The sequence below is a fragment of the Mixophyes fleayi genome, chromosome 2 (genome assembly GCF_038048845.1).
Source record: "Mixophyes fleayi isolate aMixFle1 chromosome 2, aMixFle1.hap1, whole genome shotgun sequence".
Classification (NCBI taxonomy): Eukaryota; Metazoa; Chordata; class Amphibia; order Anura; family Limnodynastidae; genus Mixophyes; species Mixophyes fleayi.
This window is the reverse complement of record NC_134403.1, coordinates 104,715,195-104,740,481: the sequence shown is the minus strand read 5'-3', so window position 1 is coordinate 104,740,481 and position 25,287 is coordinate 104,715,195. Positions and strand designations below refer to the sequence as shown.

Sequence of the window (25,287 nt, the reverse complement as noted above, 5' to 3'; positions counted from 1 at the left end):
TCTAATAAATAGTTTTGTATGTCGGTTAAGATTAAGATCAGTTTACTCTGAATCTCTGTGCTGGGAGATGGGACATATTTGAGTCTGTGGAAAATTATATAAATGAAATCTTATGTGTTATGTTGTGTGTCCTATAAATGTATCGACCTTTGTTTAAGGCACACTTGTATTTCTATACTTGGGACAACTTTCTGGTAATGATTTGTATATATCCTGTACTATATGTAAAGAATCATCAGTGTACATGTTGATATTTTGCCATATACATACATGTCATGCAAGATTTAAAATATGCTTGCAAAGAAAAAGTATATAGACAAAATTATTCTTAGTATAACTTGTACTTCATGATCAGACATTTGCAAAATGCAAGTACTGAACTCATATGCCACATATACAAACTATACATATAAATACAATGCCCCATTAATGTTCATGTTTTTCTACTCTTTTTTGATACAAGTTATTGAGTTGCTGTATTATCTATTGTTTTTTTATTTTTATGTTGTCTACAATTGTCCTATGTTAGTGCACCTTTAGATTGGTTTCCAACGACCATACCATGTATTATTTTTGTTGTTAGTGCAATTCAGAATTGTCGAAATGGAGTGCATAGTAAAATAATAATAATGCCTGGTATCCAAGATGTACAGAGAGTGAATTGAAGGTAAATTTTTCATATTACATTTGTAACTTGCCAAAAATTATGACCGCTTCATTTTCACTGTGACATGAAATTTGCAAGTAAGTGGCAATGACAACATAAATTAATATACAGAAGCAAGAAGGAACATCATTGACCAGAAATATAATTATTAATTATTAAACCCTACCCTCAAGCATTGCAGGGAAAGATACTCTGCAACAAACTATGGTGTCAGTTGTAACAAAAGTTGTTTTGCAGGTGCAGTACTTAGATTTCAAAGGCAGAATATAATTACATGTAAACCTCTTTTACATATAAGCAATGTGCACATGCCAGGTTAGTGAGTGAGATTTACCTAAAGAACTCCAGCCACACACACAAATATGATATAACACCACCTGCAATCAAACTAGTAGAACGGCAGGGATCCAGTGTCCGGAAACATCACATTTCTTGGGATACACCTTCCCACCAGTAATGTCATACTCTGCTGCGGCTAGAGAATTTTACATATCATTGCATTTGTTTGGAGAACATTGATTGGATAATGTCGCCCCCCCCTACAACAATTACTGTATTGTTTTGTACATATATTTTTTTAATCAAAAGATACATCCATCATTTGTGGACTTTACTAAGGGAACTCCTATGTCTAGAGCAGTGATGGGCAAACTACGGCCCGCGGGCCAGATCCGGCCCACATAGAGGTTCTATCCGGCCCGCCAATATTTTAAAAAATATCATTAAAATATGCATAAAATTATTAGGGCCGACCCTATGTGTCAGAACCTTTATTTTTATTCCTTCCCAGCTATTTCCTCCATTACACTTCATCCTCCTTCCTAAAAGGACACTTCGTATGTCAATCACTCAAACACCTGCCCGCCCCCTAATGGCTGAAAGTCATGTGAGAAGAGATGGGCTGGGCCATATACTAAGGCGGTTTTCCATTGGCTGCTATGTTGTCAGTTAGTGGCTCACCAGAAAGATGGATCTGCAGCAACCTGCTGAAATAAGTGCTGTGTCTGTATGATCGCTGCACTTATAGAGGTAACACTGCTATATAACACCCTCCAGTCCCATTCAAAAAATTAGTATTATATATTTTGATATTTGAGTTTTTTAATAAATTATATTGGCCCGCCTAAAGTTTTTTTTTTATTATTTGGGCCGCTCCTGAAAAAGTTTGCCCATCACTGGTCTAGAGTGTGTCAAACAGCTACTTTAGTATCAAATTACTCCAATGTTTCTTTCTAAATATTATATGTGCTCTACAGATTACCTGAACTACAAATTTGAAAGCCTGTGAATTTGAGCAGTTAATGCAGCAAGTGCCGAACATCCAGACCTGTTCAAATGTTGCCACTTAAATTTGCGGCCAAATTGGCAAACCTTGCAGTAACATTAAAAGCACGTACTAAGATTGTCAACTTCAAACACACATTGCAAGTCTAGATGGGATGATTTGCTCAGAAGTGTCATAAAATTTTGAAAATCTGTTTCTCACAGAACACAGATACTTTTTATTCCAACACAATGAAGCAAAGTATAGCTATTTATTTTAGGAGATTATATTAGTATGCTAGAGATGTCCACACAGGGGGATTGCATTCAAATATCAAACAAGCAAATACCTGGAAAATTGACAATAAAATCAAGTACATGTGTAGACTTTTAAATGTGGACTCCGCTTTACTTATTGCAAGTCCACCATCGTTCACAGGTCACTTATGCCGGATTATAACATGGTAATTCTTACTAATATTCATTTTGTTTTACAATACTGCATTTAACACATATTGTACTTTAAATTAAATAATTTTAGGTTCAAAATTATGCATATCCGTTTGTTTGTTTTTTCATTGTATATTACAGATAATATGGTGTCTTTATGATTGTATTTTAAGGTATAAGAATGACAGCATATGAGATTAGTACAATTACTTGTCCTATGAGTCTATTTATCAAATAGAAAAACGCCCTAAATCCAGAAAAAAAATAGTTTTCACCGGATTTAGTCTGTTAAGTATGTAATTTTTCTATAATTATTTTTTACCAATTTTTTTAACTTTATTTTTTTATTAAGGAATTTGGTACTAGAAGCCCAAGTCCGGGCTTCCAGTGCACATACGTATGCACAGAGAAATCCTGCACTGGCCTGGCAAGTTCTAAGACTGCTTATCATAAAGGAAAATGATTTAATCCAGTATGTTATCAAAATTAAAGTACTATCTTTTCTGACACAGCCCAAAAGGGAAAAATAACATTTCCAGTATTTAAGGTTCAAATTAATTCTTGTCATGATAGGGTTGATGTTATATATCCTCCTCTATTCCTGGGAAATTTGTAAAATAGTTGATTTACAGTGAAGGTGTGATTGAAAGGACCTAATTAGTTTGTAATTCTCTCAGATGAATTGCGCAATCAAACCCCTATCACATGGCAAGTCAATGTAGTCATTCACACTTAACCTGACCCTACTACCAATGAAATACGGCAGAGGCTAATTGATCCATGATCACTTCATCCAATAAACTACAGGGGTCGCCAAATTGTGTTATGTTCTGCAGCAACATGTTTCATATGTGAGCTACAACAATTAGCAGAAATATTCTGTTTAAATCGCTATCCTCTCCATACTGTTGTTAAGACGAGCGCAGCTACTAATCATGATTTATTTATATAGTGCCGCCAATTTCACAGCGCTGGGCAGATTATTTGTCATTCTCATCAGTCCCTGCCCCACACAAAGTAGGGTTAATTTTTTCTGCACCTAATTAACCTACTGATATGTTTTTGGAGTGTGGGAAGAAATCAGAGCACCCGGAGGAAACCCAAGAAAACACGGGGAGAGTATACAAACTCCACACAGATAAGGCCATTTTGGGAAATCAAACTTGTGACCCCAGCGCTGAGCCACCGTGCTGCCCCAATCTAATCTTTGTATGTATATATCTTAGGTTGTGGCTGATCATCTGTTTTTAATGACCACCATCCAATAAACAGAATATGGGACAAAGTAGTCACACAGCTATTTTGCTAAAGAAGAATTTCAGTCGTTTGTTTGCTTTATTTTTGTATATACATTTTGTTTCTATTGAGATCAAACAGTTCTCCATGTTGGCTAAACCTAGTGCAAGTTGGGGTGAGTTTTTCATGGACTGCTGGTGTCCAGAAATGGAAAGCCCTGAGAGTTCTACCAGTTGGGCACAGTTGTGCTCATATCTTAAATTTAAAAAAAGAAAAATAAGATTAAACCAAATATTGTATCCTTTTGATTTGATTGGCAACTGATGTATATTTAAACTCTTGAGCAGGCCCATATCCTATTGTAAATGGCTCCCATGTATATAATTACAAGAATAAATTTAATAGACATTAGTTGCATTAATTCCAAGTTGTACTTATGCATATTCAAGCCCTGCTCGTCCTTTCACTGAAATATGAGGAAGGTGGAAGTGTATAAGCTGCCACCAGTGCTCTTTGTCAGTCGTTCCTTTCAACACGAGGGCCACTATTGCCATAATGCTCTAAACTCCACAATGTCCAAGGTTCAATTTGCTTAACTTTAGTCTTTCTCTAACTATTTTTTGTTTTTGTGGCTTAAATTATTTTTGCCTAGTGATTTCAAGATAAATACATATTTCTTACAGGTGCTACTTATTATTTCTGGTTTTCAAAAAGATGAGTTAGAATGACAAAGCTTACCGTGGTCATACATCTAGTGCTTTTGGATGCTTTACAATGATGTCTATATACGATATATCTGTTATTTGGAATTTTCCACACTCAGGTATTCTCAGCCAATCACGCTACTACAGGGGCGGGATTATAACTTATCCTCACCCTACCATTGCAGCATTCTGATGGCAATCAATGTCACCCCATTCATGATGGGATTGGCTGACTTTATCATGTGACTTATGGGGGCTGGCTTTATGGATTATTTAAGGCTGATCTAATCATCAATCTGGTTGCCTTGAAAAAGCTAACTAAGCGAAACGCGCGTTGGCGTTCGCTCTATGTGTCAAAAACTATTCTATAGATAGCGCTCTATATTTATTTAGTCCTTACAGACTTACCTAATCAAATTTAAATGATAGCGATGTGTGGGGTTCTGGGGACACCATAGTGACTAGCGCTTCTCTATTTAGGGTCAGAGGACTGAAGCACAAGATATTAGCACTTTGATAGACTACAAATGCTATGTGTTACTAATCTTAGTGGAGACAGCTTACAGGCTAATTAGACTCACATAGAAATGCTAATGTGAGCGCTCACTAATGTTTGAACCATTACGAATCACAGGTGTTAACGGAGATACAATTAACTGTGGGGTTTTGAAGACATTTTAGTGAACAATACCTACATATGACTCAGGATTAAAGGATTTATGAGCTACTAATCTCTGCACAAACTATTAGTATGTGTGATAACACGGATAGCAGATATAATCTCCATTTTTGTTAGCCTTGTATACCAAGAACCATAGCAGGCACAGTCCTTAAACCTGTCAGACTTATACATAATTAATCATATTACTAAGTGTATCCCTTTGTTGGGACAGAGTATAGTTTGATGGCTTACATTGCCCTCATCTTTTCAGATAGATAATGAACTTGTTATTAATGGAAATGCTCATACTATATAATTGATACATACCAGCTATACTACTTGAGTATACTATATTTCTGTCCTTGAAAATTATATTAGAACAGTGACTAGGGCTCTAATTTATAGGAGAATATTCAACTTGGTAGTCTATGATATCTACTATGACAAGATAGACAGAGGATAGATATCTTTACAAATATACCTCTGCATCAGAATCTGATATTTGCCCACTGACCCTTCAATCTATATCATATTATATGATTTATTAGCCCTAAGAATTTGACCATAGAGCGATTGTTGCAGTTGATTTGCAACTTTTAATCTCACTATTTTTGTTTTTGTTTTAATTATTTCGCGTAGCTTTCTTTTTGCTAGGATGTGTGTATTTTAACATATACCAATAAAGATTTGCCTTTTATCATACATATCTCCATTAACCTCGTATCCTAGAGTGCCCCAATTTATAACCTCTGTTCTGTCTCTTCTTGTTATATATACATCTAGTGCTTTGTAAGACCTGTATGGAGGAGCCAATAATTTGCATTACAGCTTGCAGACATTCCTGTTTTTATATACAATTTTGAATAACATTTGCTGTGTCAGAAAGTGTTGTGGGAAGAACTGTTTCTAAATTCACATACTGAATATGTCCCAAAAAAAATTAGAAACAACATCACTGTCTGTTTTTTTTGGTTTTTTAATCATAAAGCTGTTTCTCCTTACACAAGCAAGACCAAATCCTAAATTTGTAATTCAATTATAGGTTAATGAAGCATTGTAAGCACTATTTATAACTGCATTTTTAAAAAGTCACAAGCCAATTATGCAAACTGTCTATATAACTTTCCTCACCTACCAATGTAAATAGATTTAACCTTTATATTAATTACTTGTTCATGTAGAACACTGCTTTCAGTAATGCAGCATTTCCTGTAATAACTTTATTTTTCAAATACATGACTTTTTGCAAATTTACAGTTCTTATGGGAAAAAATAACCCTTTACCATGCTTACTACTCATTACTAACCTATAAGCTCCTCTAACAGAGCGTTGTTGAAGTGAATTTCATGGTTTGATTTGGCTATTTCAGACCATAAGGGCTTGTTTACAGCCATGTGCTGTTAATGTGCTTCAGACCGCATTAAGGGGTTTGTTCCCGCTATTACATTGTAAACATTTTACTCTGCGTTTAAAATTTTAGATTGTGGTGGAAACATTATATCCTATGCTAATATGCACTACCAGTACAATAGATTGTATATAAAACAGCATAACGCATCAAAGCACATTGAAAATGCATCACTAAAATAAAAGGCCTGTTAGTTATCAGGTGTTTACCTATTTTTCTAGCATATATGTGTAATTTAAGGGAATCTCTGTAGGACAAAGGCAGCCTGCATTCAGTCCTAGATACTCCTGAGGCTTCCACCATGCACCAAATGTCATGAAACCTCTGGCTACACCATACAAATGTAATAACTTATACGATTGCAAAAAATGAAACTAGATATAATCATCATTAACATTTATATAGCGCCAGCAGATTTCCATAGCGCTTTACAATTGGGAACAAACATTAATAAAGCAATACTGGGTAAGACAGACAGAGAGGTAAGAAGGCCCTGCTCACAAGCTTACAATCGATAGGACAATGGCAGTTAGATAAATGAGGTTACAATCTATGATTCAGAGAAAGGGTATATTTAAGTACTGAGTTCCAGCCAATCAGATACAGAGTCAGTGGTGGAAACCTTTTCCTGTTCCCTTGTATCTGGTTGTTTGGTAGTTCTAACAAACCAGAATCCAAGAGACATCTGGACTAATAGGTGTTGTGTTGTGGAGGGAGCAGGGGAGGCAGTCGTCAAGTGACCAATCTATTGTGTTCCATACTTTGTTGTACTCACCTTTTTGTATTTTGATTAAAATTACCCAGTGTACCAAAATATATTGTAAAATATATCACTTCCCATGATAAGCACTCAATCACAAGGCACTCTTCACATTTTGTGTCGGGTGACATTAGAAACAATTAATACAGATTTTCCCATCTTGCAGAAAAAAAAATAATCTGTAACAAAGTGAAACTAACATTTCATTTAAAAGGTACCTAACACATATTTGCACTGCCTGCTGATTTAATCCTTTAAAACTCAATGAAACTTGTCAGGAAATTACTTTATTTTCATATGTAACTCTATCTGATAGTTTCCTATGTTGTATTGAATGATTCATATCCTATATTTAAAGAGCAGTGACAGTATTGGGTATTGCAGTAATAGTAAGCAATTCTGGTTGAATCTAATCTATTAAAAATAAATCCTAATTCTGTTAAATCTTCTTGAATTACACAAATTTTGTTACATCGTGATGGAAGGATTTTTTTAGTTTTCTGTAAGCAGACATTGTACACACTGTTGAAAAATGTCAAGATTGTCCAAGATTCTGTGTAAAATACTCATCCATCACTGCGAGCCCTTGGTCAGAAAATGACAATGCAGTAAATATCTTCAGCAGCCACCTTCTTAATGTACAAGCTGTTTTCAGTAGGAATTTTCAGCACTGGAATAAACCACACTGTCATGAGTGACTGCCTGTGCGCCAAACTCATTACTAATGTGATGATAGGACATCTTTCAGGAGATAACCGAAAAACTTTAAATGTCATATCAAGTTTTTGAAGCCATTTTCAATCCCCCGTTCAAGGTTGCTTGAATATTGAATATGCCTGCTGTTAGAAGGCTGCATATCTGTGGGATGGATCATTCATGAGAATGAGCACTAACTATTTGAGAAGTCAGTCACAGAAAGTCACTTAATCATCAGCCAGTGTGGTTGTCTATTTTCCGCATGTATGATAAAACCAGATCATTGTCTCCTTAATAGTAGCTTTCTAAAAGAGGATCACAATGTAGGAAAATAGATTCCTTGGGAGCATTAAACTGCAAAGCTGATTTCATTGCAAATGCAAAGTTTCCTCCCGACATTGAGAGTTTATAACCAGTAAGACAAGCTTGCATATTCTTCCTAAAGGATGCAAAAGAAAATAAAATATATTTACTTCTGACCCACTCTCTTTATCAAACCTCTTTTATGTGAAAATGCAAATTACTCTGATAAAGATGTATTACCATCATCAATATCCTCCCCTCTCTGGTCAGTTCAGCTATAAACAACTACTTTGCAAAATAGCTTCTTTCCAGAGACTGTCCTTTTAATACCAGTATATATTTCCTCGCGGTTTTTCTTTTATGCTACTGCACTTGAAGCATATTTTTGCTTTTCTTCCTAGTGTCTGCTTTAGCTCTAAATTACCTTTTTCATGTTCTATGGATTGGAAATATAATGCACTGTATGTATAAAATGTAATTCAATTTAATAACCTATCATTATCTTTTCTTTTTGTAATTTACAGAAAACCAAAAACCTCAATTTGAGAGGTCCCGTTCACGACCAAATATCCATTCTACTGCTGCACGGGCTCCAGTTGCTAAGGAACTCAGTTATGAGTTGGAATCTAATTCTTCTACAACAAGAAGCAAGGTTACTGCTAGAAATGAGGTGTACAACTCAGAAGGGCACAAAGACAAAGGGGCAGGTCACGGCTCTGCTGCCAAGGTAGAATCGATTACAGAAGTGGAAGCTCTCCTTGCAAGGCTGCGCGCTCTGTAGCAAAGTGGTCCACTATGCTTTTACCAAAAGGATTAGTAAAAAAGAGAAAAATTATGGTTGCTAAACTGCAGAAGTGTATGTAAACCGTGTGTAATCCAAAATATTGCTCTGTTACATAAAGAAATATTCTGCCTTATATTATCAAGTGTACCCATGAACTGTATTCTAACTCTTCCTTGTACAACAATGAAAGCTTCATAATCGTTTGATCGTTTTGACTGCGTACAAGAGGGGCCTGTAGTTTAGAAGAACTTGCTCATGCCGTTCAGCTGCTGGCGGTTATTCTAGAGAGATGAAGATAATTTTGCAAAATTCATGAAGAGTATTTTGAAATAAACAGAAGAGTCCAATCAGTTTGTGCAGGCAATGTGGTCTCTCTTCTTTTCTCGCCAACGGATGTAATAGGGCCACATTTTAGATTTTGCTTGCAAAGAGTTTTATAGAAAAGAAAATTTAAAATTCTGATTCTTTTAGGATGGAGATTTGCTCTACCTTGCATTTAATCTCCAGTATATTTAAGTCTATTGTAACCTTGTTACTGGATAGATAAATCATGAGATATATTACTTTGTGAATCAATGAAAGTGCAATTCCTAAAAATTTTGAGGCATACATTAGAAACACCCTCATTATTTCAGTGGAGGGCAGCCATCTGTAGCCCCTGTTAAATACAGGAGACAGTATTCCTATTATAGAATTAGGAGTTTTTAGTTGTGCATGGATACAAAAAACTGTAGTATGCTACACACTTATTCTACTCAATATATCTGCTTTGTGACTTAACTTTCTCAGTTAATATTACCAGTAACATTATTTGCCCATATGATGCCTAAGACCGTCCTTGGTCACCTCACCACTGCCACCACATGCAAACAATTAATACATCTTTATAAATAAAACAAATATAAACATTTAGTGATGCTGGCTTAGGCCTCTTTCCTGCACTATACTGCTGCGCTACTTACAGCAATGGAGGCATACAGTGAAAGGTCAGTAAATGATTGGATTTACTGCTCACCACTACCTGCTTCTGTATGATGAACATGTTGTCAGGGAAGTACTCCATCTCTGGTACGCTTATTATATAAATGCTGGAGCTGGCAAGCCGTGATCTGGCCATTCACTGACCTCTCACAGCACTGCTCCTGTATCCTTGTAAGGGGTGAGCTAGTGACAACAGTGGGTAAAGGGAGGTCATAGACCAAGTTGCATGGGCACAACCCAGGCAAAATACATTTGTAATGAAAAATATGTAAATCGCTGCCACCACTGCTGCCCCCTAGAGGATGTAGTCTGTGGTGTGGTAATTTCTATGACAATCTTTTTGTTTGTTTGTTTTCTTTAAATTGTTAAATTCAATACAGTAATTAGTAAGAAACCTAGACCATAAATTCTAAAATTGTCACTGTTTTTGCTTAGCGTGTATATGTGTGTATGTGTGTGTGTATGTATATGTGTGTGTGTAAATATATATATATATATATATATATATATATATATATATATATACACACACTCACACCTATTTATTTAAAACTCACTTTAAAAACATCAAAGTATATTTGTTTGTATAAGTATTTCTTTATATTTAGCTACCTGCTGTAATTAAATATAATAAGCCATGATGGTCTTAATGAAGTAGAAAGAATGAATTCTAGAGAGAGAGATGCATTGGAAGAGTTCTTGTCAACCCCAGTCATGCAGGTCATTTTTAGGCAGTGGAGAAGATAGTGACTTCCTGCCATGTACTACGTCATCTGCCTCAAAGTCCAAAGACAAACGTTCCAAGTGGCATTAAATGGCTTGCTTTAAATCTTAAAGCACTTGTCAATTCCTTGCTGACAAAACATCATCATTGGCAAGTCACTACATGGAAGACCGCAATAGCACTGATGTTCAAGGTTGTAACTAAAATCACATAAGGTTAGCTTATTATATACTCCATAGATAAGACTATATGTGGTGTAAACACAATGCCTTCTTTTAAAATAACACTATTTTCTAGATTTACATCTGTATTAAGTAATTCTGTAAGCGTTGCATTATTTCTTTTCTCTTTTTTTTTTTTTTTTGTGGCTTTGCTTTACATCCTTGGTACATTATACTCCATAAACACTACATGTGTATTACTGAAAACGCTATTTAAGGTGAAATACATAATGCAATTCACTCTTCCGTCCACCTTTCTCAAATGGCAAGCTTATAGCACGCTTCTGTCATGTCCTTTTTCGTAAACAACACTCAAAGAGCCCTTCTGATGCACCAGTGCTAATTGATGACTTAAGCGGGTTCTTTTCAGGGTATTATTTCATTTGAAATGAGGCCTTGTGATTTTCTATGCAAACTTACTAATATAGTTTGGTATTGTTAAACTGTGCCTGATTATATTACCAAGACACTGTTCTGCAAACCTCATGTAAATTAAACTTTACTTATATTCGGTCATGTTCATGTAATTGTTCCAACTGTCTGCAGAAACCAGCATGTTTGTTTCCTATAACAATATGTCTGTTTGCATAGCTGACCACTGTAAATAAGAATGTGAAATAAAAAAGAGGAGTTGTTTGTTACATGTTTTGTTCATATATTTCCTTGGGACAATGCGTATGCTTTTATATCTAAAAACAAATGTAGATCTTAGAGTTTAGAGGGGCATTTTATTTGTAACACTGCTGTAAGGTTCCCATCTATATGAAGTAAATACATGAAAATATTTCAGTCCTAATAGAACCAATTGTTAAATGTTTCTAATATGTAAATATTTTTTCCGCATAAAAAAAGTGAGCAGAATGCTCTTTCTAAACTCTACCGCCTTAGGCCTTGACCTGTGACCTTTTCACAAATTTGGGTTTGTAATTCTTTATTAGGCTAAAAAAAAATATATAAAAGGAAATGCCACAGTGCACATTAAATAGCATAGAAAATCACTAGTGTACATTAGTATTTGTATATGGCAAATCAATTGTATCTTCTGTTCTGTTTCCATTTCAGTGTTTTCTTAACGGTTTTCTTATTTATTGGCCGTTGTCTTTTTGCTAGTTGTTGTAATGTGACCGGACGGATTCATTAGGACAGTAATTTTGTATATATGTTACATGCTTAAGAACTAACTTTTTTTTGTAATATTTATATGTACTTATGTGCATTTTTTTGCATACGTGCACTATATATATGTTTCTGTGTGGTGTTTTGCATTTTCCCATTGTTTTCTTTATTTTATCATAATTTAACCTCATGGGACTCTTCAGTCACTTGCATAGACTTGCAGTGATTTGACTGACATATATCATCTTCAAGTTAAATGGGGATAACTTTTGCTGTACAGGCCCATGGTACTGTGGCCAAGAGCAGATGGGTTATCACGAAAGTCACAAATTGCATTGTAAGTACAAGTACACATAAAAGATTTGGTTAAATGTAATGGTCCTACAAGCTCTTGATTCTATCCTAAGTACCATATTAAAAAAATGGAAACCTCATTGTCCATTTATAACTAATCTAAACTACAAAGGCATTATATAGGAGCAAACAAGGAAATGGTCTTGTCATTTAAATATGCAGTGGCTAAATTCGCACTCTTTTCCACCAGGGATCGAAAATCTTGTGAAAACTGATGGAGGTGCAATCTGGAGAACTATCCACTGGTTTAAGGAGGGGTGTAATTGTAATTATACAGCCACAGGGTTGATAATTCTTTAAGTCTTAAATGGACTAATATATCTAGGTCCCAGTTTAGCAAAGGTTGTCTCAGGCTGATATTGGTAGATAACCACACTATATCTTCAACCTTTAACTAAAAAGCTGTACCTTACCCCAATGAGAACATTTTTTTAATTGGCAGAAGGATTGAGTCAAGGAAGTTTGAACTTTCCTCCAATCATTTTTCAACTGTTGGCAAAAATGACCCAATCAAAAAGTCATACTAATGCAAAGATTTTGGGTGATACTAATACACACAGAATAATAGAGATAGCTCAAAAGAGGAGGGTGCCACATTGTTTCGAGCAAATTCAGCCCATGGTAAGAACTCAACACAATCATCTTGTCAACTTAGAAACAAAACACCTGAGGTATTGTTCAAGGTTTTGGTTGGCGTGTTTCGTTTGTCTATTTGTTTGAGGGTAATAGTCTGTCGAAAATGACAGAACAACACCCAATTTAATACGAAAAACACTCTAAAATCTAGAAACAAACTGTAAGCCTCTATTAAACACTATATTTACAGGAATCCCCTGGAGTGTAACCACATTCTAGATAAATATTGATTCCAGTACTTTAGCCAATGGCAAACCCCTCAAGTGCAAAGTGACTCACCTTGCAACAGTCCACAATGACCCATATGATATTATATCACTTAAAGGTGGTAGCTCTACAATACAATCCATGGACAGATGCATTCAAGGTCTGTTGGGAACAGGCAAAGACATTAACTGTCCTGATTGTCTGATTCTGGCCCAAATCTCAAATGCAGCTACATTTTCCTGTTTACCATTTAAAAAACAATTTTGATGGTCTAACTGAACTGATGCCAGTGTGACCTGAAATCTTGCTATGATCTTACCAAAGACCACCTGTCTAATACTTTCAGGTACAAGCAATCTGTTATCTTGATTCTCCTCTGCAGCTTATACCTGGGCGGTAATTAATAGACCGGAGATATTGTGAGTATGAGCAAATATAGCACATGCCCGCTGATTGAATGGAGCACATTCCAAAACTTAAGCATCTTTCTGTAGGAAAACTACAGGACAGCGTCGGCCTTGGTATTTTTTGAAGGAGATAATCTAATTTAACAGAGAGAAACAAAGAGCCTCTTTTGTCAGACCCAATACCAATATACTGTAAATTCTTGTGTTCTGTGTACGCCATGATAGGATGCAGCGCAACCCTCCAGCTAGAGCCCCTATTCCTCAAATGCCCATTTCATGGTCAATAGTTCCCTATTGTCTACATCATAATTAAAGTTTTGTCTGTGCACACAAACATTGTTTTTCTTACTATATTTGATCTGTAAAGTTTATATCTATTGGACTAATACTGATTAAGTGACTCTATTCTGCACCTTATGTATGTGGTCTGATTTTGCTACCTTCCATCTCACCAAAATCTTTACTCACAGACCATATGCTTAGGGAGGGTTGAACCAATTACCTAGTAATCTTAATGAAAGGACTACGGGTTTCCCTTTCTTTTTCTCATTTACATCCCCCCCTCCTCCAAACGACAGCACAATACCCATAACTTTCCCCACTAAAGGCAGCGCAGACAGTCATTCCCCTTTATATTTACCTAGGTCTTAATATATGCTTGGATAAGAATGTTTTTTTGTTCGTTTTTTAATAACATATTTTATCTTTTGATTTTTCATTTTTTTTCACAGTAAGGCACTCTTCATTTTATACAATAAACATAAAATACAGTATAATGTGCCTGTCCTTATTTCAACAGCCCTCACGTTCTATCTAATGAAATTTAAAATCAAAGTATAATTTATTAAGGAATATTTTCTTATTTTTCTCCCTATGTCTGTGACATTCTTCCATGTGCAATAAACTTTTTGTTATATCAAATATGCAATATTTATTCTTTATTTTTATTAGCTGCCCCATTAAATTGTGACATTTTTTAAACAATAAAAAGTAAAAGCAACAACAGATTTATGTTTTACTGAATATAAAAGCATACCATTGCTTAAATTCTAGGTTTTGTTTGAAATTCATTTTTTATGTTCCACAATAGTTGTTTAAATATTCTTCTTATCATGTCGGCTTACATTAATCCACAGGAACACGTAGGGCATAAATAATTTATTTGATGATACAGTTAATGTTTTCTGATATATCATTTCATTCCCTTACGTTGGTGTCTTTAGAGAGCTCCAGATTAATAGTGGTTTTATGCATAACATACAATGCAGCTAAAATAACCTGCCTAAGCCCCGAGTGGGTATGTAATACTCATGGTTTTATATTTCATTGTTTAGAAAAGAAGCCTACGGACAGAACATTTTTATATGTAACACATTCAAACCTTTCCATTCCGAATACATGTAACTGAATTATGACACAGGCATATCGTCAGCTGACATTTGTGGACATGCTGGAAGGCTACCTATATGTTATGCTGTTTGTATCTTTTGACATATACTGTAGGTCAAATGTGTTTATGTTTTTAATGCACTATTACAAATAAAATTAAATACAACTTTTAAAAGTTGTTTTAACTCACACTTTTATCCCGATCATAGTCTTCATTTTATTTTACTGCCTCTGCGAATCAATGATGGTAACCTGATTCAGTTTAGCCTCCTATGTGCAAGAAAATCCCATGAATGGCTTAAGGGCTTTAGATAATGGAGACCTTGTTTGAGGTTTGTGGAAATGGCGGGGGTTTTTTTTGTTTGTTTATTTTAACCTGATGCGAGACCTCAGCAACATATTTATAGGCTTTGAGCTTTTTGTTTTATTTTAGTGTTTTTAATTTTATTTGCTCAAAGCAGTTTTATTACATTATGGGAATTATATATTACATTAAATTGCTGGTTTAAGGGTTCACTGAAAATGAATTGTTAAAGTCTTGCTTGACTTTTTACCCACAACATATTTATTCATATAATTGTATATTGTTTTAAACTATTGCACCTCACTAAATGTTATAACCTGAAATATTTCATACATAATTGTGTACGTCAATTATTTTTTATTTTGTTGTCTCTATTATAAAAATATTAGTACATATGCCCGAAGCCTTGATTTTTCACTTTATCTCTACCCCAACTAGTGCAAAAATTGTAGACCATATCCTTGACCTCCTGGCCCCTTAGCAACAGTCTATTCTCAACCAAAACAGTCAGGAGAAATTCCAGCGCTGCTGAAATCCATATACAAATTGACAGTTATGGTGGGTGAATCACAATGGAGGCCCAACCAGCGGAGTCGTGACTTTGAAAAAAGAGGTATTGATTGAGAATTTTTTTAAGGAAGTGTCCTTTGGACTCGTGCACTTTTTTATTTCATACTAAATTAGACTTAATAGACCGAACAACTAAAATTAGCTATATATTAGATATTCAATTAGTGCCTGGATTGGAGAGTCTTTTAAGTAGGAGTCAGATCATACAGTATATAGTCCTGTCCATACAACCAGCTCCCATATGCCCAACGTCAGAGGAAATTTCAAATGTACCAAGCTTATCAGAAAGCTGGCAATTTCTCTTAAATGTTTCTCTTGTCTTATTTATGACCTATGACCTATAAATCATTTTGTTTCCACTGTGCACTTTAAAATATCAAGAGATTGTGTTTAAGTATTCCCCATTAGTCATCCTCTGTTGAGCCAGGCTTGGCTTCAGAATACTGCACATGAAAACTGAAGTGTATGCAAAAATAAACCTTATGGCAGGTGGGTTTTTATTTTTATGCATTGGTAGTTCCTATTGGAAGTTGTAGCTTCCCTTTTATCTCCTCACACTATTCTCGATAGCCATATTGCAATTGATATATTGTATATTATTATTATTTTTTTTTGTCTACATTGTATGTCCCTGTTTTATGCATGTACTGTTTTCTCTACTGTACGGAGCTGCAAAGCACTGTGGTGCCTATTAAAGTAATTCTATCATTTTCAAAATAAGCATTGTTTAAGCGATTGTGTTGTGTTTCCAAAGCACAAAGTGATTTATTTTAGCAGATGCAATATTTAGTATTCAATACATAATTATAATACAGTACAGCCAATAACAAAAAGATACATACATACCATGCGCTCCACTGGTACCAGCGTAGAGTACTTCACTCCAGAATACTGTGGTCAGAGAAGACTGGGCTAATACCAGCTAGAGCTGTATTATATACACTCAGTGTGTCATGGCTAAGGATATTATTGGATCCCCAACCTCTACATAGGTGGTAAAGCAGAGGGTGGTGGAGACAGAACACGCTGGGATAAGTTCAGATGAGAGTTACAATGAAGAAATACACAGACGATGGAGTAGTGTTGCAACTTTAGTATATTGTTCAATGGTGCAACAGCAGTATAAGTATTGTACAGCTCAGCTATGCTGAGTACACAGAAACTCATAAATAAAATAATCACAGCAGTACTTCAGGTGGTAACCATAGGCAACAGCATGCAAACAAATAATACAGTTCAACGCTGAGATGATGATGATCTAGAACACTTGACACCTTGTAACACCAATATCAATAGAGAAGAATCACTGACGCAGCTTGAAATTCCAATGAAGATAGTATAGAGACTTGGCTGATCCAGATGGAATGTGATTCACTTAAGCAGGTAGTTGCAGGTAATATAATGGTTCTTTATCAGCGGAACAACAGATGTTTATAGTCCAAGTACTAGAGACATGCAAGGAATGTTGCTAGAAGTACAGCATGACAATAGGAATCCAATACACGAAGAAACAGGGTTATCACTTGATAGAATAGCAGTTGATATCGCACAGAACATGATTAACAGAGCGGCTCCTAGCTCGGCAATAATACTTGATAATAGTCCAGCAATACTAACAGCAGAATGACAATAATAGCCGTGCCGGACCAGAACCACAGATGACCAGAAGTTGATTGTAGTTCAATAAGAATTACAGACTGCCGAGCAGAGAGGTAATAGAGCCAATCAGTATGTACAGATAGTAATAGGCAACTCACGGGACAGATCAATGTGCAGATAAAGTTTGAGTAATGATTGCAGCTAGCGATGAACCATGAACTGGTATTCAGCGGAGCCAGATAGAGATCAGCGATGACAGGCGATCTCGGCAACCGATAACATCCAGAAGACACTCAAAGGATAAGGTATACAGCCAGAACCCACGGCAGGGTAAGTAACATGAAGATCAGGCAATGAGTCCCTCATAACCAGAGGTTGAAATAGTCTTCAGTAACCAATAAGCTTCAGAAGGAGGTTCCAATTAGGAAAATAGAAAACAGCCATGAACAGGTAGAGACTCTGAAAACGGGAGACAAGCACCAGCATAGTTCCTTAAAGGGCAAGTCACACATCAGCACCTAATTATGGGAGCGGTGTGTGACACAGTGTTACAGAGAGAACAATGCAGATGACGTGGGTTGTTTCTATAGGTCCAGGCTTCAGGAGGGTCCAGTGTAAACAGGTCATAGGCTAGTTCAAACAACCCCCTCCAAGGGTGAGGGTCAACATTCCAGATGATTCTCCCGCCCAGAAACCAGTTTAAGCTAGTCTATTTACATATCACAGTCAGTATCACTTTAAACATTTATTTCCCTAACATCGCTAACTAGACTATGCAATGTGCGATCTCTTCGGCGAACGAACCGGACAACTGCTGATGAACAGGGTATTAAAATGATACTAAACATGACATGTTTCTGTTTCCTGTAACCTGAACCTTAAATAACACTAAAGTGTACATATAATCATAATATATAAACTAATAATAAACTACATACTATCTGCTCATAAATCACTAGAACGGAACCAATATGAAATATATAAATAACTAAATGTTAGCGTGCGAGTGTGTGCGTGCGTATTTCACTGCGCTATGCCACGTGTTACGTGACATACTGATCGCAATCGCACGGCAAAACAATATTAACCAATATACTTTCGTTCATCCAATTATACGACTTCGACATGCCTTACAAATCTATGATATATGAGATGATATATTGAATGCTGGCCAAGCAAGTGCAAGAAACACTTAAAGTGAATATTTGCTTAACTTAGGCTTTTATACTGGCGTTTTACTTGCATTTATAACTTTCTTTAACAAAAATACCAGTAAAACACATCGACCATAAATGTGTTTCATATACCTTTTTACTGAATTCCAATGCATATTATATGTAAACACAAAAAATGGTTAACTTTGCATTCTGAAAAGCGCTACCAAAGTGCAAATAAAATGTCCCTGGCTATGGTAACGGTAGAAACAAAGTGTTAAAAATGCATATAAAATACAGTTAAAAAACTCCAGTGGGTATGAGCCTTAAGTACTACCCCGTGGTAATTTATAACAGAAATAGTAGTAAAGTCTACAGTCATAGTAAGCAGCATCTTGTTTGGTTGATTTATTCAGTGGAAATTTAATAGTATGGCCTTTTTTAGGTGTTCTAAATATTGTGATATTATTTCCCTCCCCAACAATTTATGGTTTAATTTTCCTAGGAACAAACCCTGCTTAGTTAGCTGCAAGCCATGTCTCCTGTTACAAGGGCTATATCTAATCTTGGTTTAAGCATCTTAAATACTATTACTGTTGAGTGGGCATTATAAGAACATTCTGAGTGAAGACGTTTCCTGCAGCTTTGAATATTCATTTAAAAAAAAAAAAATCTTTGTCCACTTGTACTTTTTGTTTGGGACATAAAACTGCAACTTCATCAGGTTGTGTTAATCAACATTTGAACTTTGTTTAATTCACTACTACCTCAAGCATTCAGATGAATCCACACGAACGGACAAGTTTACACTTACATTCTGCTGCTTATTTCACACTTACTGGTTGGTGCACACCAGCGTGGCTCTGGATGACTACGGAAGCGTTCTCTTGTACACACTTTTTTTTTCCCCCTCAACCTATGGGGGGTGCACGGGTTGGGGCTTATGGTCTAAAGCAGGTCCGACCAACCTGTGGTTCTCCCGGTGCTCTTCCAGCTGATAGCTTGCAGGGTGTGCTGGGACTTGTAGTTTCACACCAAAACTGGTCTAAAGCAATTTGCTCAGTGGCCTTATCCTAGAGCTAAGCCTGTAAAGAACCTGTTACTGTAATTAAAAGCAACTTGTGATGAACCAGCTATGCTTCACAACTACATTACAAAACATCTTGCACTTTGTTTCACAATTTCTAACAGGCCGGTTTGTGACAGTAAATGTATTTAATTCTAACCAAAAGTTATGTCTACATTTATTACACTGTAAATTTCAAAGCACATATTTCATATAAGCATTGAGAGAAGGCATTAAAGAGATCGTCAACAAAATGTACAAATTGAGCAGTGCAGACATGTGTTAACGTAAGAATAAACATAACATTTTATTTATTATTGTTTTTTCACAATTGAAACAAATATAATACAAATTCACTTAGTGCAGGCAGTTACAAAATCTAACATGAGGAAGCCTTGGCATCATCTTAAATAATGCATATATTTTGTACAGATGGTCAAATTCAGCGTTGTTATTCTATACAACAACAACACCTGGCACTTTTATCGTCTGTTTTATTTCAGCATCAGATTGATATAATTCTCTGTGTGAATGAAATGAATCATTTGCTTACTTTGCATTAAATAAACTTCCAAAAGTTACATCTTTCATTTACTCTGGACATGAACATCAAAATGTTTGTTTGTATCAACATATAGAAATTATACTAATCTCTTGCTAAGGAGAAACAGACTTGCATAAACTGCATTTAGTGAATTCTATATAAACTAAGATAGATATAGAATGAATATAGATATAGATTTGATTAGTGAGATCTTGGGATATCCAGTTGGCACATGGCTGTAGACGCACCATAGATTACTGCGTTTCCTTTCTCAGCCTCTGTAACTATGTCTTGTGTCTACATGTTTGATGGAAGTGAATTCCAATAGGTTCAGCCTTTTTATCAGTACTTTCACAGTGATAGATTAAACATTAAAATATACCCTTCCACCAGCGTATATCAGACTTTTTCGGTTCCAATGTCACGTATCCTACAGTACATATAGGTGAAACATTGATCTTTCCAAAGGGAGGGGGGGAATCCCACTGAAGTGGAATTGGGCTAGGCCTAAAATGAGACAATTTAGAGAGACTAGTATGTATGCTGAAAGTCACTTGTAATTGTAGAAACATTGGTGATTGAACCTTCAATCCAATAAGGAAAACATTGGCATTGCCATCATTTTAGATGGGATATTACGAGTGTATGCATATTCTAGTCATTGTGCATAAATGGAAGAGATGCCAGGAAATGCCTGAAGAGCGGATTATCAGCTGTATATTCTTATTTTTGAATTTGAATCCTGTGCAAATTACTTGTGTAAAGTAATCCTGTATTGTATATGTGTCAATATAAATAATGCTGCAAAGACACTTATTCTGGTAGACAACAATGATTATTATAAGTAGATTTCAAAGTTTTTTCTGAACACAACTAGTGAAGGAATAATCCAGAATTAAACTGTACATTTACTGTATAACCCCTCATTTTTAACAGAGAGAGCTACAGCGTGTTTGTAAACAGGTTACGAATAATAGAACTAGCCACTAACTTATCTCTGCATCTTTTGACATGGGTTCAGCTGCACTTCTGCTTGCATATTTATGTATGGATTATTAATATTTTTGCTGCATTACAATATAATTTGGAATATATGACTGTAGAAATCATGTAAACTGAGACACCTTTACGTGGTCTAAAAGCATTCATGTTTTTATTTCGCTTTTCTGACGTTTACTGGCTTTAGCTTTACTCGAGTGTTAACTGATTGTGACTCTAATATACTGTCAGTAGCATTTCCAGCACATTTGATTTTAATGTGAGCTACGCTGTGAATGGGCAAGATTTTTTTTTAGTTTCCTTTTTTTTTTTTTATTGCATATTTCAAGTGCTATAAGGGCGCTTTGGCTGCGGTCATGCTCCGGTAACAAGCACTCCTATGTATATTGTCCTATTACTTGCGCTTGAGAAACGCTGGTGTAAATAAACCTGGATAATGTGTGAAATAAAAAGCTCTATAAACTACACTGCATCAGATATAACTAGAAAATACGCTGTTTAAACAAATTCAACCATACATGTTTAAACATTTCTATCATTTCCCAGACCTAGAACACTTTTTATATTGTTCATGAAATATAAAATAAAACAATTTGTGCAACAATGAGGTTTTGCACCTGAGTCTATCCTGGGGTATTCACAGTTGGTTTTGGAAATTGCCGTTTTTCTGTGCCGCTGTAAACAAGAAAACATTGCTGTTTCTGAATCTGGCAAAGTGCAGCTATCCTTTAACAAGCCATTATCTTTGGGAAACCAGTGCTAAAAAGCCCTTCTGTCAGATAGCTTCCAATGGAACTTTTCACTCCAGGTTATCATTTCCCACGCCAGGAAAGTAAAATATGCATGGCACACAGAAATTAATAAGATTAAAATGGAGAATACATTGTTAATCAAATATGAACTTCTTTTAAATTAAATTACAAAACTAGAAGTACAGCCAGGTAGTTGAATAGAAAGAGAAGTTACAGTAGAGGAAAGTTTGCAACAAATTTCACTAAATAGCACTATAATTGTGTTATGCCACTGATGTTTAATAAATGTTAATATAAAAATATAACCCTTCCACTTGCTTCATTTTCTACTAAATAGCTTTTTAACCACATCAAGTGTATGACATTTTGCTTTTAACTGATAAGGTATTTGACATTTTAACTAAGTTATTCATCAAAATTTGCTTATACTTTTTAAACCACTTAGAACATTTCTCTTTCATGTTGGTGGATATTACCATAGTTTTTCATGTTTTTTTACTTGGGTTAAAATCCTTGACCTGTATTTAATTTTAAATCTCCTTTTTGTGTGTGTGTGTGTGTGTGTGTGTGTGTGTATATATGGTGGTCACGTCAGCAATTACACAGTGGCTGAGTTACTAAGATTGTAATTGAAAATCAGCTTATATGGAAAATAAATGACATTGTTTTTTTAAATCTTATTTTATATGGCTGCACTGAAAACCTTATGTGTGACTGAGAGCTACCATATTGCTTCATCTACCATAGTAAAATGGAAAAGTCAGCCATAGACGTTCATGTAAAATAGATGGTGTGCTTGTCATTCCCATATATTATCTTCCAGACTTGTCTCACAGTAACAATATGAACCATATAAAACACATCGTTTTTCAATATGTTTATTTTTGTTCTAATCTGCCTTTTCAAGAAGCAAAAGGGAAGCATTGATTGCATATAAATAGTTGCAATTTGCTACTGATCTTTTTCTCAACAGATCCTTCATGTTGCTACGCTGGTCCTGCCTGCAATGGAGAGCTGGAACTCCGAAGTTTAAACGCATGATGTATTTTTGACAAAAATGATGCAGCTCTGAGAGTTTTTAAAAAGGATTCAGTTATTGAAGAAACAGAGTTGGTGCTCCATATTTGCAATTGTGTTATTTGGTAAGGCATGTACCATTCTCTATGTGACATTTGAACTGGGTTTAGTTGACCTTTAATTATGTAACCCGTTTGCTTTGCTTTCCCTCGTTAACACAGGTGAGAGTGTTGACGAGGACAAGGCTGTAGATCACTCTGTCATGCTGAGTGAGTGGGAATAACAGACTGGAAGCTTTAAAAGGAGGGTGGTGCTTGAAATCATTGTCCCTTTGTTAACCATGGTTAGCTGCAAGAACGTGCAGTGATCATTGCTTTGCACAAAAAGGGCTTCACAGGCAAGGATATTACTGCTAGTAAGATTGCACCTAAATCAACCATTTATCGGATCATCAAAAACTTCGAGAAAGGTTCAATAGTTGTGAAGGAGGCTTAAGGGCGCCCAAGAAGTCCAGCAAGCGCCAGGACTGTCTCCTAAAGTTGGTTCAGCTGTGAGATCGGTGCACCACCAGTGCAGGGCTTGCTCATGGATGGCAGCAGGCAGGTGTGAGTGCATCTGCACGCACAGTGAGGCGAAGACTTTTGGAGGATGTCCTGGTGTCAAGAAGGCCAGCAAATAAATCACTTCTCTCCAGAAAAAAACATCAGGGACAGACTGACATTCTGCAAAAGGTACAGGGAATGGACTGCTGAGGGCTGGGATAAAGTCATTTTCTCTGATGAATCCCCTTTCAGATTGATTGGGGCATCTGGAAAAACACTTGTCCGGGAAGGAAAGGTGAGCACTACCATCAGTCCTGTGTCATGCCAACAGTAAAGCATCCTGAGACCATTCATGTGTGGGATTGCTTCTCAGCCAAGGGAGTGGGCTTGTTCACAATGTTGCCTATGAACACAGCCATGAATAAAGAATGGTACCAAATCATCCTCCAAGAGCAACTTCTCCCAACCATCCAAGAACAGTTTGGTGATGAATAATACTTTTTCCAGCATGATGTAGCACCTTGCCATAAGGAAAAAGTGATAACTAAGTGACTTGAGAACTTGTGGTCAATCCTCAAGAGCCAAAACCCACAAATTCTAGCAAACTACAAGCATTGATTAGGCAAGAATGAGCGGCCATCAGTCAGTATGTGACCCAGAAGTTGATTGACAGCATGCCAGGGCCAATTGCAGAGGTCTTCAAAAACAAGGGTCAACACTGCAAATATTGAGACTGCATAAACTTAATCTACTTCTCAATAAAAGCCTTTGACACTTATGAAATGCTTGTAATTTTACTTCAGTATACCATAGCAACATCTGACAAAAAGGTCTAAAAACACTAAAGCAGCAAACTTTGTGAAAACCAATACTTGCTTCATTCTCAAAATTTTTGGCCATGACTGTAGATACTGATGCAAGTATTTACCTTGCACAAAGACTGTTATTAGTTTAGTTTCATCTTGGAGACTTGTAATTATATTTTATGTGTTTTCTGTTTCCATATTGGAGTTTCATTCTTCATTTTCCAAGATATTATCACATACTGGTGTGGGATGTATGCCCACAACATGTTTTTGACGTTGCCATTAGAATACACTGGTCTGCACCTGGCAAACACCATATGGTTTATTATCTTTCTGTGAAATGATTGTGTGCCATAAGATTGTATGGCATTCTGTTCTCTAAATCTACTGCAGTCATTTACAGTTTACCAGGAATGCACATCTTAAATACTTACAGTACCCTTTTTAACTGAGCAGATATATGGTTACTGTATTCTGCATTATATTCCTTTGTATAAGAATCTGAAATTGAAAAAAAAACTGCAACTGCAATCTAATTCTGGTACTATGTATATTAAAGCGATTTTATATGAGACTAATAATTTTAGAAAATCATGTATGTGTTATTCTAAAGTTACGGTACACATAGTGGAGGTGTCCGTTTTGTGAGCTTGGAACCATTGAGAACACTTTGACACTTTATGACGAATATGTCAGGCCTAATGAATGTTATTAAGCTATTACGGCACCTTTCTTCCCAAAGGGCCAAGTTCAGGCCAGACACATATTGATGTCCCCCTAAGTAGAGTAATTGTCGGCAGTAAAATAAGAAGAATCTATGTATATCCTAATGGCAATCTAGGTTCAATATTTTAAACATTCCATATATCAGAAATATAATCTCATATGCAATGGATATATTAACCAAAACCCCAGTTTCAATAATAAAATGCCAAACTGAAATAACAATTTACAAAGTAAGCAATA

General features: G+C 35.8%; 1 protein-coding gene across 1 annotated transcript in view; it reads left to right on the top strand.

Moving 5' to 3' along the window:
• DIAPH3 (diaphanous related formin 3) overlaps positions 1 to 11,500 on the top strand; it is a 503,156-nt gene extending 491,656 nt beyond the window's left edge. The window contains exon 28 of the mRNA XM_075199796.1: positions 8,674 to 11,500. Coding sequence (XP_075055897.1) covers positions 8,674 to 8,930 — 257 coding nt within the window. The 3' untranslated portion in view covers positions 8,931 to 11,500. The remainder of the gene's footprint in view (positions 1 to 8,673) is intronic.
• The last annotated feature ends 13,787 nt before the right edge of the window (positions 11,501 to 25,287 follow it).